Genomic DNA, 15,691 nt, shown 5'->3' with positions numbered 1-15,691 from the left:
GGACTCTGAGGGGGAGAGAAAGGAACTGCGCCCTCCCCAAAGGTATCCAACTCCATCTTGGTCTCTCAGGGGGAGAGAAAGGTAGGCCAATCCCATCAGGCCTCCCTTAAAGGAACGGCGCCCTCCCCAAAGGCATCCAACTCCATCCTGGCCTCTGAGGGGGAGAGAGGGTGGGCAAACGCCATCAGTCCTGTCCTTAAGATACAGATCCCTCCTTCTGTCCATCTGCCATGGTCCAGGCCTCAGAGGGAGAGAAGAATGCTGGACCTAATCCCCTTCCCCTCAACCATTCCCTTCTCCTTTTGTGTCGTGTCTTCTTAGATTGTAAGCATGGAGGCAGGGAACCGTCTAATTAAATGATTTTATGTACAGTGCTGTGTAAATTTACAGCGCTATATAAATAAAGTTTAATAATAATAATAATAATGATAGTTCAAGCTTGGAATTTGGATCCTCTTTAGGGAGTTCAGAGCATTTGTAGAACTCTCCTCCAGCACCACATTAAAAATTCATTTTCTTCTTGTCAGTTTTCTTCACTGTCTAGTTTTCACATCCAAGCCTAGAGACTGGAAATACCATAGCACAGATTATCCTGACTTTGGTCCAGGGGATAGGGTGTCTAAACAAATGGAGCTAAGAGTTGAGTTTTTTGGTCTGAGTCATTCATGATTAGTCAGTGATGCCATTTTTAAGCTACACTTATGAGTAAAATTTACATGATACTGCTTAATGAGTCAGAAGCACAATCAACAAGTTTGTAAAAAGCTGTATCCCAGAAGTAATAACCATCTCTAAAATCTGAATATTAATAATCTGTCTTCATGGCTTGTGTGGTAGAGTGGTTAGATTGTGTGGTAGTCCTCTTCAGACCGGCTTTCAAAACAGAAAGCTTTTAAAGAATAGCCTGGGATGCTATACTATTTTAATGTATTTTTAAACGTTTTTATCTTTTTAAAGTATTTGATATTTTAATATGTAATTTGATTTAATTATTGTAGCAATTTAATTATATTTTAATGTAGTATTTTGTTATGTTTTTAATTGCACTGTTTTTTAATTTTGTAAGCCTCCCGGAGTCCTAGGGGCTCTACAGCCCAGATGGAGGCTGCAGCAGAGAAACACTGTGGCCTCTGTGAGGCACCATTGGCACCCTCGCACGCAATGATGAAGTCCATGTGGTGCGGTGTAGTGTGGCACTGTTTGGGTGCTGCACCACATGGATATCATCGTTGCATGCCACGTATGGACGGGCATGCACAATCATGGTGCCCGCACACCGATTGTAGGACTGGGCGTGTGCAGACGTTCAGTCCTACAAAACCCTAATTTCGGCCGCAGTCTTGGGAGAAGATAATAGACTGTTAGGACAGGGAGAGATCCATGTGCAAGTACTCATTTAGTCATGAAACACACTGGGTGACCTTGGGCCAGTCATTTTCACTCCCTAACCTTGATGTTACCTCATAGGGCACTCAGGAGAGCCAACTATAATACCAGGAGCTCACTGGAGCAAAAGTAGGATACAAATATAACTAACAGATAAAGTACATACCATATTCTACAGAAACTTAAGGTACATCAACTGTGTATCAAATCTAGAAACATCATCTGTGCATAAAATATTTTAGAATAAATTAAAAAAACCTAATACCAGCTAGACAAATGTATCTACTTTTACAATGGAGCTAAGTCTCATGAACCAGATATAAACAGTTCATGCAAAACACATTCTCAATACTGTATTAACACCACAGACCAGAAAGTGATCCTTACTAGATCTCTTATCTGCCTGTACTAGGGTGTTCAGAGAATAACAGCACCTCACTCCTGTCAATAGCATTCACAGGATTAAGGATGTAAATAAACAACATGCTTACCTGTAAGCTTGGGCTCTGCAAGACTGTCTGCTTGTGCTGATGGAAGAAACTGTTGTACTTCATCTGCAGTCCTCTCTTCCTTGATTTCCATGATCAATCTCTGGAGCTGATGGATTTTATTACGCAGACCTTCAGAATTTGCCTCTCCAAGTGCTACGGCCCAAGATTCACAATCAGACCTTGATGCAGCTTCAAGGTAAAGGTCTGGTTCTCCACTCTGAAACTCTGCATTTAAAAACAAAACAAAACATGGATGGATGTTTATTAAACCAGACATTAATAGATGTATTTATGACAATCAGGATGAGGTGGAATACAAAATATCATACATGCACTATGAAACGAAGCCATTGTTGCACTACATTCAGTGCAATTCAAATGCACAGCTACTGCACAGCATCATATGCACAGCATCATATGCTGCTGCTGATGATACAGTATTGACAAATTTTATTTCCCCTTTCTTCAAACCTGAGATTCAAGGTGGCTTACAAATTAAAATATGACACAATTAAAATATGTAAAAGATCAATATTAAAATGAAATTAAACTACCAACATTTAAAAAGAATTAAAACATACAGTTAAAAATTATAATTAAAACAGTTTCTAAAGTACACTTAAAAATAAAATACAAATAGTATAGCACTATTCTGAAAGCGCACTCTTAAAAACCTTTTGTTCCCAAAAACCTCTCAGAATAAAAAAAAACTTAGTGCAATTAATGTAGCTCAAAACTAGGTGGCAGTATCATTAAACTGAAATAATGAATCCTCATTTAGTGTTTATTTGGCAGCTCTGTAAGTCCCTTCAAAGTTACTAACCTCAGTAAGAATCTGAATTAGCTGTGTGGACACTCTGTCAAATGGTGTCGTGCAATTCATTAGAATAAAGTATGTTCACTGGGGTTTTTTTACTATCACTGTCCTCCCCCCCCACCCTTGCTTCCCAATTTTTGTCAGAATAACGTTCATCAGTATTTGGCAGATGCATCAGTATTTGGCAGTAACTTAGAATGACACAGTTCTTTCATGATGAACCAACTGTTTCTAGACAGAATTTTCTCAATCATTTCTTACCACGCATCTGCTGGTGGGCTTCTAGATAACTAACTGTTTACTTATTGCTCTTCTCTCTACTAAATGAATGAATGGATTCTTGGGTTTCCTGGAAAACTCAGCTAACAAGGGTCACTCGTCTGATTAGAATTCACAAAGGAAATAGCTTCTTCTAGGTATTTAAAATTCTGCCATATAGACAGTTTCATTTAGTTGCAAATTCAGCATGACATTAACACAATATAAATGATCAGTAAGGAACGAGTGGCAGGAAAATCAATGTTGCTTTAATAGAAGACACCACCAGATTTAACTATGTATCTATAGGAATTTGTAGCTGTCTAGCTTTGAAGCTGAGCTGAGCTATCTACACAATAATCACTTCCCAACAATCCATTCCCATTCCCTTGAACAACACTAAGGAAAGCATTACCCACTCACCCCCACCACCATTTGTTTGTTGCTGTCACCATAGTTATTGTCCCTGGTGGTTGATGTTTTCATTTTAAAATATGAAACTTAAATGCAAAAATGAAATTAACAGCATGTCTACTCTGGCCATGAAAAATATAGAACCATTATCAATGGTCTCCCCATGCAGTATGTCCCAAAAATAGCAGGAAAGCTCTGATGTGAGTATGCACGCAGTAAAAAGAGGTACTGAGCAGTTGAAAGCTTCTAGCCAGAAATGGCAGGCAAATCTATAGAATACTGCTTTAAGTAAGTTGTACCTGACCTATGACAACTCTAAAGTGTTTTCTTTGCAAGGTTTGTTCAAAAGGAGTCTGCCATTGTCCCCCCCTCCCTGAGGCTGAGAGAGTATGACTTGCCCAGGCTCACCCAGTGGGTTTCCATTTTGGAGTGGGTATTTAAACCCTGATCTCCAGAGTCATAGTCCAATGCTCAGGCTACTATTCCATGCTGACTCTGCTTACACAGACCATGAGAGCATTCTGTTATCATATTTATATCAATCATTCCCTTGACACAGGATGCTTGATGACATAACCTCAAAAACTTGAATACTATTTTTGGCCATACTAGCCTCCTTAAATCCATCATTCTCTTTTAACAACTCCCATGAAAACATGCCTTCTTTAAACAAATGTTAGGTCTGCTTGTTTCCTTGTGTGTTTATTCAGCTTCTGAGCATTTCTAACTCTGGCTGCTTTTTTGATGATGCTGAAACAGATATTTAGTGATTGAATACTGACTTTTACATTAATTCACTTGAAGTAAACCAATGGATATTATTATACCATTGCATGGGAGGAGACTGCTAAATTAAAGCAGCATAATCTTATTATCTTCTTGGAGTAAAAATTTAGGTGTCATATCTATTCTGGCACAAAAGAAATCAGAATATAAAAAATCATATAATGTTTAAAGTTTGTTGCTTGATATTTGCTGGACTTTCAAGACATTTTCCCTTGATGGAGTCACCTAGAGAGTGCCTTTCTGCTTACACCACACACTTAAACTAGCATTTTCCAAGCTTGTGTTCAGTGCTGAACAGGAAGCCCATGGAGAAGGCACAGTATACAAATTAAAATCAGATGTTCAAACACCATTTGTCACAAGACATCAGCCACAATATGGTGTTTCATGGTCCCTGTCAAATTTCTAGAAGATATCTGGCTAATTAAAAACATCCTCCACAATAATTAGTAAGCTTGAAAGAGAAGACAATCAGTTCAATTAAACCTAGAAATGTGTTAGAGTCAAGACACAATGAAATTGCAGTGAAAAACAGACTAAACCTGAGTTATATAGTAAATAATGAGAATGCATGTGTTTCAAAATGTGCTTTGTTTTGCTGTTTTTCTAGTAGTAGGAAGATATAAGAAAACATGAGAAGGAAATAATTAACAGAAATTATAAACACCAAGCAAACAGTCACTTAATTGCTGCAATCACTAAAGAAAGTAATCATCAAATCATCCAAAATAAAAAGGCAGAAACTGGCACTCATATCTGTACTCTTACTTTAACAGCCAGTTGCTCACCTTTTTTTTTTCCAGGATTTATTAAAAACAAGGAAAGTGGACTTAATGAAAATACTACAGATTTCAGTTCTCTGCAGAATTGGGAGACAATTTATCAACCCCACTACATGCACCACAGGTAGGGTTGCCATAAGTCAGGACCTCCAAACCGGGACAAATTTAGGACAAATGCAGGACAACATTTTCAAATGTAGGACACATTTTTTTAAATGGAGGACATGCGAAAAATTGATGCTTTTTTAGAAATGTTAATATAAATGCATCTTTCTTAGGCATGATCAAAATGGAGGACATTTTGACATTATTCGTAGACAGATCACAGAAATGTACTTCCCTTTCTGGCCACCCCCCTCTCCCCATTCCAAACAGCACATTTGGGCATTGAACGTGGCTTTATTTTAACATTGCCTCTTGCATATTTCAGAGGCTTGTTCCGCAACCAAACCCTTTGGGTTTAACACTGAACATGGGTTAACATGGCTATGCATATAGAACATGCTCAAGGGACTTTGGTTTTTCTTCATTATGACTTGTTTTGTCTGTATTCCTCCCCACTAAATAAAGAAGACATGAAATGGAGTTAATGGGTACAAGTTGTTAAACAAAAAAGTCTTGTGAGACTCTGTAGCCAAGAGGTGCACCATGTTAAGAACTGCATTAAGCACACTTAGGCTGCTGCCACACTGCTTTCACTCTCATCACTCCATCCTATGGAATCCTAGGATTTGTAGTTTGTTGTGGTGCCAGGGCTGGGCTTTGAAATCTCAGGCATCAGAGAGGCAAAAGGCTTGGGCTGCATCTACACTGGAGAAATAATCTGGTTTGAGACCACTTTAACTGCCTCGGCTGAATGCTATGGAATTCTGGGAATGGTGGTTTGTTCCAGCACCACAGCAGAATGGCAGTTAAACTCCTGGAAAGCTCTCTGACCAAGGTGACCAATGCCCTCACCCCAAAATGTAGGGCACCCAAGCAAAAAAATGTAGGACATGGCCAAAAATAAAAGCTAAAAACACCCATGTAATTATAAATCCATGCTTCTTAGCCATGATCCAAACGGAGGACATTTTGAAATTTGACAGAAGAGGACATAGCCTGGAAAAGGAGGAGGATGTCTGGTCACCTTGTCTCTGGTCCAAAATACACTGCAGAAATAAAACAATGCTGGACTGAAATGCCCAGAGTTCCTCACCAAAGCTGCATCCACACTGAGGAAATAATCCAGTTCAAGAGTGACTTAACTGTCCTGGGTTAGTGCTGGGGAATGCTGGGAATGGTAGTACACTGTGGCCCCGAGCTATCTCTGACAGGGAGTCCCATAACCCTCCAAACGTAGTTGAACTGCAGTGCCCAGAATTCCTCCCAGGTGCATCCATACTGAGGAAATGGTCCAGTTTGAGACTGCTCAGTGCTGGGGAATCCTGGGAATTGTAGTCTATTGTGGCCTCAGAACCATCACTGACAGAGAAGTCTAAATGTCTCCCAAACACTAGCATTCCCAGGATTATTATTCCTGCAGTGTGTGAGAGAGTTATAAAAGCTAGGGACTGGATTCATTTGGATGATCTCTCTGTCCAAAACACACTGCTTGGACTGCCAGGGCTCAGTGCTATGGAATCTTGGGAATTGTAGTTTATTGTGGCACCAGAGCTCTCTGACAGAGAAGGCCAAATGCCTCACAGACACCAGAATTCCAGAGCACTGCGCTTTGGCAGTTAAAGGGGTCTCAAAGTGCGGGGGGGGGGGGAGAGAAAAGCCAGGGAGTGTGAACGAGCAGCTCACCTTGGCTATGGGGCTGCTCTGAGCGGAGGAGGAGGAGGAGGGAGGGAGCCAAGGGAAGTGGCCAGGACCACCGGAGGAGCCCCTGCTTTTTCTCATCATCGCAGCCTCCTCACTGCTGGCAAGAGGCTCTGCCCCCAGGCAACGCCTCCTCTGTGAACCATTCAGCCTCCTTTTGTCAAAAGAGCTCTGGTGCCACAAGAAACTACAATTCCCAGAATCCCATAGCACTGAGCCATGGATGTTTAAGGGGGGGGGTCAAACTATTTCTGCAGCCTTCTGCTACCCCAAAACCCTTCCTATTTACAAGCAAGGCAAAATCTCTTCCTTCACCAAGCCATTGGAAACCAACCCAAGTGGAGGGCTGATTGCTTCTTTCCCATTGGTCACCTTCGGGAGAAATTTGCATATTACAAGTAAAGGTGTTTAGGGCCTCAAAAACGATCCTGTGATAAAGAATTACAAGAATACTGACGCGGTAGACATTTAAAAGATGAGGCATTTAGACTCCCAGTGAAACATGAACGATTTGTGGCCTTTTTTTTCTTTTCTCACTGTAACCTGGAAAGTAAGGCCTCTTGCAAGACATATATACCAAGTGGGCTGGCAATAGCTCTGAATGGCAGGTGTCCTGAAGAGTTGCTCTCTAGGCTACGCCAGTGCGCCAGGTGGGGAGAGTGGCGCACAGCCGTGCAGGACGGCGGGGAGGAAGACCGAACCGGGGGCTAGGGGCCAAACCGAACCGGGACCGGGAGGGGCCTCCCAAATGCGGGTTTGTCACGGTGGCCACCGGGTTATGGCATCCCTAACCACAGGGCTTGTGCTGTAGAGTGGCGCACAGCCGTGCAGGATGGCGGGGAGGAAGACCGAACCGGGGGCTAGGGGGCAAACCGGACCGGGAGGGGCCCCCCAAATGTGGGTTTGTCACGGGGGCCACCAGGTTATGGCATCCCTAACCACAGGGCTTGTGCTTTAATGGTTCCACGTTGTGATTCCCCCTACTTCTTCTGTGAATACAAAATTTCTACATAGAATACTGTTGCAGCAGGTGGTTCAACTGAGATCTTATATTGTTCTTAGCAGGATAAATGGAAATTTTTCTGACTTCTGATTCCAACAGCAGTTCCTCACATATTGGGTGTTATTCCAACAGATCTCTCATGTTTCTGAAGCAACTTTTGTAGTGCATGCACACACATCCATAGTGGAATACACATTCATTTATGAATCTTGTCCCTTGGGTTTCATCCAGGCTTTTAGTTCTAGCTTTGCCCCATGCTGTATTTATGTCCCTATCTATATAGTATCACTACCATCCCAATCTTATTTGTGCATCTAAAATCCTTCTAAGTCTTTTTGTGTCAGCTGTTAAACCTATTTCATAGAATCACTCAACATTTCTAACACTTTTCTTTAAAGATAAGATTTTATTATTATTATTTTTAAAGTGACAAATGATGTCTTTCCAAACAGCTAAGACTGTTTGGAAACACAGTAATTTTGAATTGCTATCACAGCAGCAGAAAATGCTTGAGAATATCAATGAAGCTCTGCTAGTCTAAAATATAAAACACCATCACAGCTACCAACCATATGCTGTAACAAAAGCAGAATGGAAGCTTTGATACATAAATTATATCTGCAGGATATACTAATGTAGTCATCAGAGACTTTTAATTCACAAAGCCAATTGAATCCTGAATTCATGTTCAAATTAGTACTGATGAAATCACCTCTTGCTTACTGATGATGCAGGGTTAATGATCCCTTGAAAGTCAAATTTTCAATCATACATAAAGAATTCAATTAACAGCCAACCTCAATTCTTCCTCAAAATAACTCATGTTTACTCCACACCACTTAAATGTCCAAGGACTCTCTAAAACAATACACTAACAATTGAATGCTAAGTCAATAGCAAGCATACAGGCCAACTCAAAACAAACTCCATGCTTTAAATAGCTCTCAACACTCAGGGTGCTATCAGATAAGGCTCCTTAGGGTGCATCTGCAGTTTGACATCATGTTAATCCTATGGAATCCTGGGATCTGTAGTTTTACAAACCCTTTAGCCTTGAGTGCTGATGGCTCACAAAACTGTACATCCCAGGATTCTGTAAGATGGAGCCATCAGAATTAAAGTGGTTTCAAACTGTACCTTTAATCAGACAGCATCATTTTTCACTAGTAACATTCCCATGTTCTTTGAAGTTTAATTTTCTGGACTACCATTCCCAAAATCTCCCTGCAAGCCTAACTACTGGCCATGCTACCTGGTATTTCTAGAAGTCTGTTATCTTTCCAAGCTCTGGTTTTCCTACACTTACTTTTATCTGCCATTACATACATCTCAGTTCCTTTGTCTTTTTAACCTTTGATGTTGTAGAGTTATTGTTTCTATTAAAATTGTATTAATTTGTAATTATTGTTTCTAGAATGTACACGTCCTGCCGGTTTTTATTTATTTATTTTAATTGCCATAATCTGATTATTCTGTACAATGCCATGCAAATTTACAGAGCTTTATAAATAAAGTTTAATAATAATATCCTTTACCTAATTACCAAAAAGTATTCTCTGAAGATGCCAGCCACAGATGCTGGCGAAATTCTTCTAGAACATGGCCACGTAGCCCGAAAAACCCACAAAAAACTATGGATGCCAGCCATGAAAGCCTTCAACTTCATACCAAAAATTATCTTCAGAAGGAAAAGAAAAAATAGCTATTCAGTATATTTTGACTGCCAGCACTACAAATCCTCCACAGAGCAGTTTCCACATTTATGGATGAAAAGAGCAGAGTAGTCAGCTCCTGGAAAAACAGCAGTTCATGTGTAAGATGCTCTTCAAGACTATACTGTATACAGATGTATTTGTATTTATTACGAGGATGACATGTAAATACGCTCCTCTTTTATTTTCAAGACATTAAGGAAAGTTACTTTTATTTAAAATCCCGGTCTCAAAATAATGAAAGCAAAACATAGAGCTTTCTCTGGCTTTAGAGTGATATTGTCTCAGCGTATGCCTTAATATCAGAATATTAATATTTTAATATCGCTTTCTGGATTACAGAGTTGTTATTATACACAAAATACTCCTGATGACAGGTTGATCATAATACGCTGGGACTCACTTTTTTGTTTTTATGCACAGTTTTTGCAAAACAGAACTATATTTAATGAACCAGATCAGGCTCATTGATTCTGGAACACTGGGCTGTTATGACTACCACATGATCTTAACCATTGTTGTTCTGCTGAATAGTAGACTTTATTGTGCCTAAAGATTTAAAGGAAAAAAAATAGCCAAGTTATACCAAGGAGGAGGAGAAGGAGGAAATTATATTAAGGCTACAGTCTTATACCCATTTACCTGGGAATAAGCTCAATGTATTACACAGGACTGGTTTCTAAGTAAAAATGAACCGGATAGCATCATAGAAGCATCATGCTGACTCTTACTTACTGAGGACTACTGAAACATCTGCTTTATTCCTGAACTCCACAATACAGCATCGCTCCAGAATCACTAACTCAGAAGCTTCGCAACTCTGTACAGGAACAAAAATAAATATTTTATTTAAAAAGGGAAAAAAATCACTATCTGGCATCCTAAGTTGATTGTGTCTGTATATTCATATTGTTTCACAAATGGATAAAACAAAATGTTAAACAATCTAGATAAAATAAGCTTCATAAAAAGAGATAATATTCTTTCTGGAGACATTGTATGCAGGGGTTTTCTAAATACTGTATGGCAAACTTGAAAACTTTGGCCTGTTACAGACAGGCCAAAATAAAGCTGCTTCGAGTCACTTTGGAAGTATGGTATTTCAATGATGCATGAGTTCTAAGAGTCTGGAAGCTACACCAAAGCTGCACTCCAATCCTTAGGACTGGAGCGTGGCTTTGGTGTGGCTTTTGGACTCTTAGGACGCATGCATCATTGAAATATCATACCTCCAAAGTGACTCAAAGCAGCTTTATTTTGGCCTGTCTGTAACAGGCCTTTGTTGCTTATGAATAAATGCCTGGAACCTAAAAAATAAGCAGGTTTTAAATTCTGATGGCTAGTATTGAGCAATCTGTTTTATTGCTACAAGCAACATGATACATGAAATGACTGTTAATGTTGTTTGTTGTTGTTGTGCCTTCAAGTTCTTTCTGACTTACAGTGGTCTTAAGGTGAACCTATCACCTATCATCTTTCTTGGCACCATTTGTCCAGAAGGAGTTTCCCACTAACGTCCTCTAAAACAGAGAGAATGTGTGACTCACCCAAAGTCACCTAGTGGGTTTCCACAGCCAAGTGGGGATTTGAATCCTAGACTCCTGGAGTCCACTGCTGTTATACTGCATCCTCTGGAATCCTTGGCTTCGTAGTTTGTTGTAGCACAAGAGCACTCTGGCAGAGAAGGCTAAATATCACACAAAACCACAAATTCCAGAATTTCATAGAACTGAGCAGTTAAAGCAATGACAAACCACATTAATTCTGCAATGTGGCCCTAATCCAGCATCCAAACCACTACACCACACTGTCTCTTTAACACAAAATACATGTTAGCAAGAGTAGAGCCCGTGTGGTGTAGTGCTTAAAGGTTGGACTAGGATTCTGGGAGACCAAGTTCTGAATCCCTGCTAAACCATGGAAATCCACTTTGTGACTTTGGGAAAGTCATGTTCACTCATCCATAGATGAAGACAATGGGAAACCTCAGCCCAATACATCTGCCAAGAAAACCCAATGTAAGGGTGACAATAAGTTGGAGTGAACTTGAAGGCACACAGCAACAGCAAGAGACATATTAGTAAACAGTATTGTAAATTCAGCAACAGCAGCAGCACCTTCTAGCACAGAATCTTTTTTCTTCAAAAAAGGACTAGCAGCACAGAAGAACCATAATACCACTGAAGCCACTGCTAAATGCCCTTCTTGCTTTTCATATGACTCAAAAGTGAAATAGCTTTCATAACTATGATGTCATACAAGCAATCTATCACTGAGAAACATTCACAGTCACCACGTTGTTCTACATGCATTAACTTTCTGCCTCAATTAAGGTTTTCTTGCCAAACAAGGTAAGGAAACTAAATGATTTATTAAAATATCATGCAACTCTCTATATATTATAAAGTCAGTCATAACACATTGTGGTGCTGTTTTATTTAAGTTTGAAAGGCATTCTAAACGGGAAACGCAGGTGAGTTTTCATTGCCCAAGGAGTGCAGCATGATGAGCTGAATGATTACAGTTTTTCAGACATTGCTTTTAGCAAAAAAGCGAGCGTACTGGCTGTTCAGAGGCACATTCAAAATTTGTTTTGAACAACTGTTATCTGCTTCTCTTCACAATTAAGCTTCAAAACAGAGCTAAGAAAAACAGTAAACTGCAATTCTTCAGGCCAAAGCAATCAATTACCTTCCTATCTACTAACAGTTAATCTAGTAATCCATGTTTTTCATTACAATTTACTTAACTAGCTCTGATCAGATAATCATATTTTTAGAACATCTATATTTAAGGGGATATCATTCAGAAGCAAAAAAATTGTTAAGTAAAGAGGAATCAATATACTTTAGAGCTTAGAACTTAAAAACAGCCCACTGTTATAATTTATTGCTATCCATATTTTGGAAGATGGGCTAACTACATCATACCAAATGCTGAACAATAATAATAGAGCCATCTCTCAAAAAACAGGAATTAAGGATCTAGTTTTCTCTCTTTGTGCTCTGTAAAATATAGGAATATTAATGTTTACAGAGATCCATGCAGTATAGTGCTACATACACACAGTATAATTAATGCAGTTTCATACCGCTTTAACTGCAATGGCTCAGTGCTATAGAATTCTGGGATTTGTCATTTTGTCAGATATTTAGCTTTCTTCAAATCGCAGAATTCCAAAGAATGGAGTCGTGACAGTTAAAGTGGTATCAAATTGCATTAATTCTGCAGTGTTGCAGCATCCTTGGGCTAAAGTGTCTATATATGTATACAGCCCTCCCTCCATTTTCACAGGGATCGGTTCTGGACCCCCTATGAAAATGGGAAATTGCACATATTCAAGCGCTACTGGTCTGAGTGGAGGCACAGCAAACACAGAGAAAGAGAGTTGTCATCTAGTAAACACTGGGCAGGAAGCAGACCTATTAAAAAAGCAAAGTGTTCTCCACCAAGGCAGAAGGAATGGAAATTCAAATGGGATGGTAGTGACAGAGGTTTTTTTTTTTTGGGGGGGGGGGTTATTTTGGTTCAGGCTATGTGAAGGATGATATTTTCCCCCACATACCTGATCAGGGTGGGCATTTGAGGGCAAAAAAATGGTTTTCAAAAAATAACTGTTCAGTGGTGAGGCAAGGAAGGGTGGGGTGCAGCGCTCTCAAGGTAAGGGCAGCTCCCTCCCAATCCCTGACAGCTCCCTACCCCAGTCTTAAAGAAAAGTCTTCTCTCAGTTCAGTAACACTCATAGGGATGTTTGGTTAGGACACCAAAGAGAAGGCCTTCTTGGTGGCTGCTCCCAGTTTTCTATGTAATTCCAAAACTGATATATAGTACCTAAGACATTTGACTGTATTGTGTATGAACCAAATGAAGACAGCAGAAACCTATTCTCTCCCTTAATATTCTCCAAAGGTTGGATCATTTCCCCTAAGTAGTAAATGATTTTATTTATTTATTTATTTATTTATACACTATATTTTGGTACGGTTTAAGCTACCATACGTATATAACTGTAAAATGTGTGTTTTATTTGGCTGGGACTTTCAAATGCTTTTACATATATTAGCGATTTGGATTTGGAAAGAGCAAGCTATACCTCCAAAAATAAAAGGATATTTTCAGGCAGAATGCACTTCTAGCCACTCAGCAAACCAGGAAGTCTCTTCAAGACATTTTGTGCTTGTTGGTTACTTTAGGATTAATAATGCTGTGATGCTGTAGTAACTTTAGACTACCTTCCTGGAATCCCAATATCCCTTTTCAATCAGGAAGAATGGAAATGCTAGTAAGAGCACTGAAAATAGCCAAAGAGAATCAAAATGTCAGAATTCTTTTCTTTTCTTTTTTCTCTTTTCTTTTGACTCTTATTTATCTTCCTTGAAGTGTCATGGGGGGAAAATGTTCTGAAGTGAAAAGGTAGAGTTTTCTCAGGAGATTTTGTTAGATGGTTTTGATGTCATTGTGGGAAAACTCTACCCAGAGCTGCTTCAAATGCTTATACAGCTTACAACCAAAGTGAGATTCCTCAAGACCTCTCTCATAACAGTTGAGCAATACTTTGTATGCAGAATTGAATGCATTTTTGAAAATTTTAATGCATTCAGGTCCACATTTCTATATGTTTTGCAAAAAATGTTTTCAGGAAGAACCGTACATACCATATCTGAACACACTCCACTTGGAAATGGCACTAATTGATACACCAGGGAAGCAAATGTACACTGCCATTTACTTAGTAGAACCAAGGAACAGCACTGGTTTAATGAATCACTTCAGGTGCAGAACACATGCTTTTCACTTTTAAACAGGAATGCCAAGTGTTAGCCATTTAGGAAACCATGAGGAATGCTCAGAGCTCCTTGATGAAAGAAACAAGTTTCTTCAATTAAACATGCAAATAGCTTCCTGATTTTACAAGAAAGGCAGGATGCTAAATCAGGGTTATTTGGGATCAAACTGGATTTGCCTAGACAAGCTGTCCTCAGACAAAGTCCATTTATATATACAAAAATCTCATATATTCAGGGACAGTATGAGGCTTAAGCAGGGCCAAACTGAGCAGACACCTCCCTGACACTAGTATACTCTCTTGGCCACATCTCAGAACAACCTCATGTTCAATTTGCTATATTTTTACTATAAGGTGTAAAAATAGCAGATACATTGTAAAACAAAAACAAGAGTTATAATTGCATCAATTTCTTTAATAATTAAACTTGTATAAATTAGTATTTATATCGACTAGTACTGATTTAATTTAATAGGCTGTTATTGTTAATCCCAACTAGAGTAGCCCTATTGAATCAATCTACTCTACTTGGGTCTGTTAGTAGTATTTATGCTATCACTGCTCTCAAGATCATATTACTTCCAACATCTTTCTACCCATTTTAGCCATTCATTGTCTTACTCCAGTAAGCAATTAATTTCATTCTAGATTCTAACACATACACACACACACACACACACACACATACACACACACAACTTTTTTTTAAAAAACTGCTATTATAGAAGCTTAGCAGCATAGAGTTGGAAGAGACCACAAGGGCCATCCAGTCCAACACCCTGCCATGCAGGAATTCACAATCAAAGCACTGCTGACAGGTGCCTGACCGGCCTCTATTTAAAGATTGAATAAATTAGTATTTATATCGACTAGTACTGATCTCCAAAAAAGGAGACTCCACCACACTCCAAGGGACTGTATTCCACTGTCAAACAGCTCTCACTGTCAGGAGATTCCTCCTAATACTAAGGTGGAATCTCTTTTCCTGTAGCCTGCATCCATTGTTCTGAGTAACAGAAAACAAGCTTGATCCATTCTCAATATGACATCCTTTCAAATATTTAAACAAGGCTATCATATCACCTCTTAACCTTCTCTTCTACAGGCTAAACATACACAGTTCCCCAAGTCTCTCCTGATAAGGCAAGGTTTCCAGACCCTTCATTTTAGTCGCCTTTCTCTGGACATACTCCAGCTTGTCAACATCCTTCTTGAATTGTGGTGCCCAGAACTGGTCAAAGTATTCCAGATGAGGCCTGACCAAGGCAGAATAATGGCACTATTACTTCCCTTGATCTAGACACTATACACTTCTATTGATGCAGCCTAGAATCACATTGGCCTTTTTAGCTGCTGCATCACACTGTTTACTTAACTTGTAATCTACCAGGACTCCTAAATCCCTTTCAGATGAAGTCGCGTTAAGCCAGGTGTGCCCTATCCTATACCTGTG

The 15,691-nt window shown here is 39.5% G+C and overlaps 1 protein-coding gene across 6 annotated transcripts in view; it reads right to left on the bottom strand.

The window, feature by feature from the left end:
- INPP4B (inositol polyphosphate-4-phosphatase type II B) overlaps positions 1 to 15,691 on the bottom strand; it is a 345,664-nt gene that overhangs the window by 200,086 nt on the left and 129,887 nt on the right. For 5 of the 6 annotated variants that reach the window (XM_042470361.1, XM_042470360.1, XM_042470357.1 and 2 more), the window contains 2 exons: positions 10,188 to 10,272; positions 1,878 to 2,102 (listed from right to left, as the gene is read on the bottom strand). In XM_042470361.1, coding sequence (XP_042326295.1) covers positions 1,878 to 2,102; positions 10,188 to 10,272 — 310 coding nt within the window. The remainder of the gene's footprint in view (positions 1 to 1,877; positions 2,103 to 10,187; positions 10,273 to 15,691) is intronic. The other variant, XM_042470362.1, reaches the window with a different exon arrangement.

This window comes from Sceloporus undulatus, chromosome 5, assembly GCF_019175285.1.
Source record: "Sceloporus undulatus isolate JIND9_A2432 ecotype Alabama chromosome 5, SceUnd_v1.1, whole genome shotgun sequence".
In the NCBI taxonomy this organism is placed as follows: domain Eukaryota; kingdom Metazoa; phylum Chordata; class Lepidosauria; order Squamata; family Phrynosomatidae; genus Sceloporus; species Sceloporus undulatus.
The sequence above is the reverse complement of the archived record's forward strand: the minus strand, read 5'-3'. Positions and strand labels throughout refer to the sequence as shown.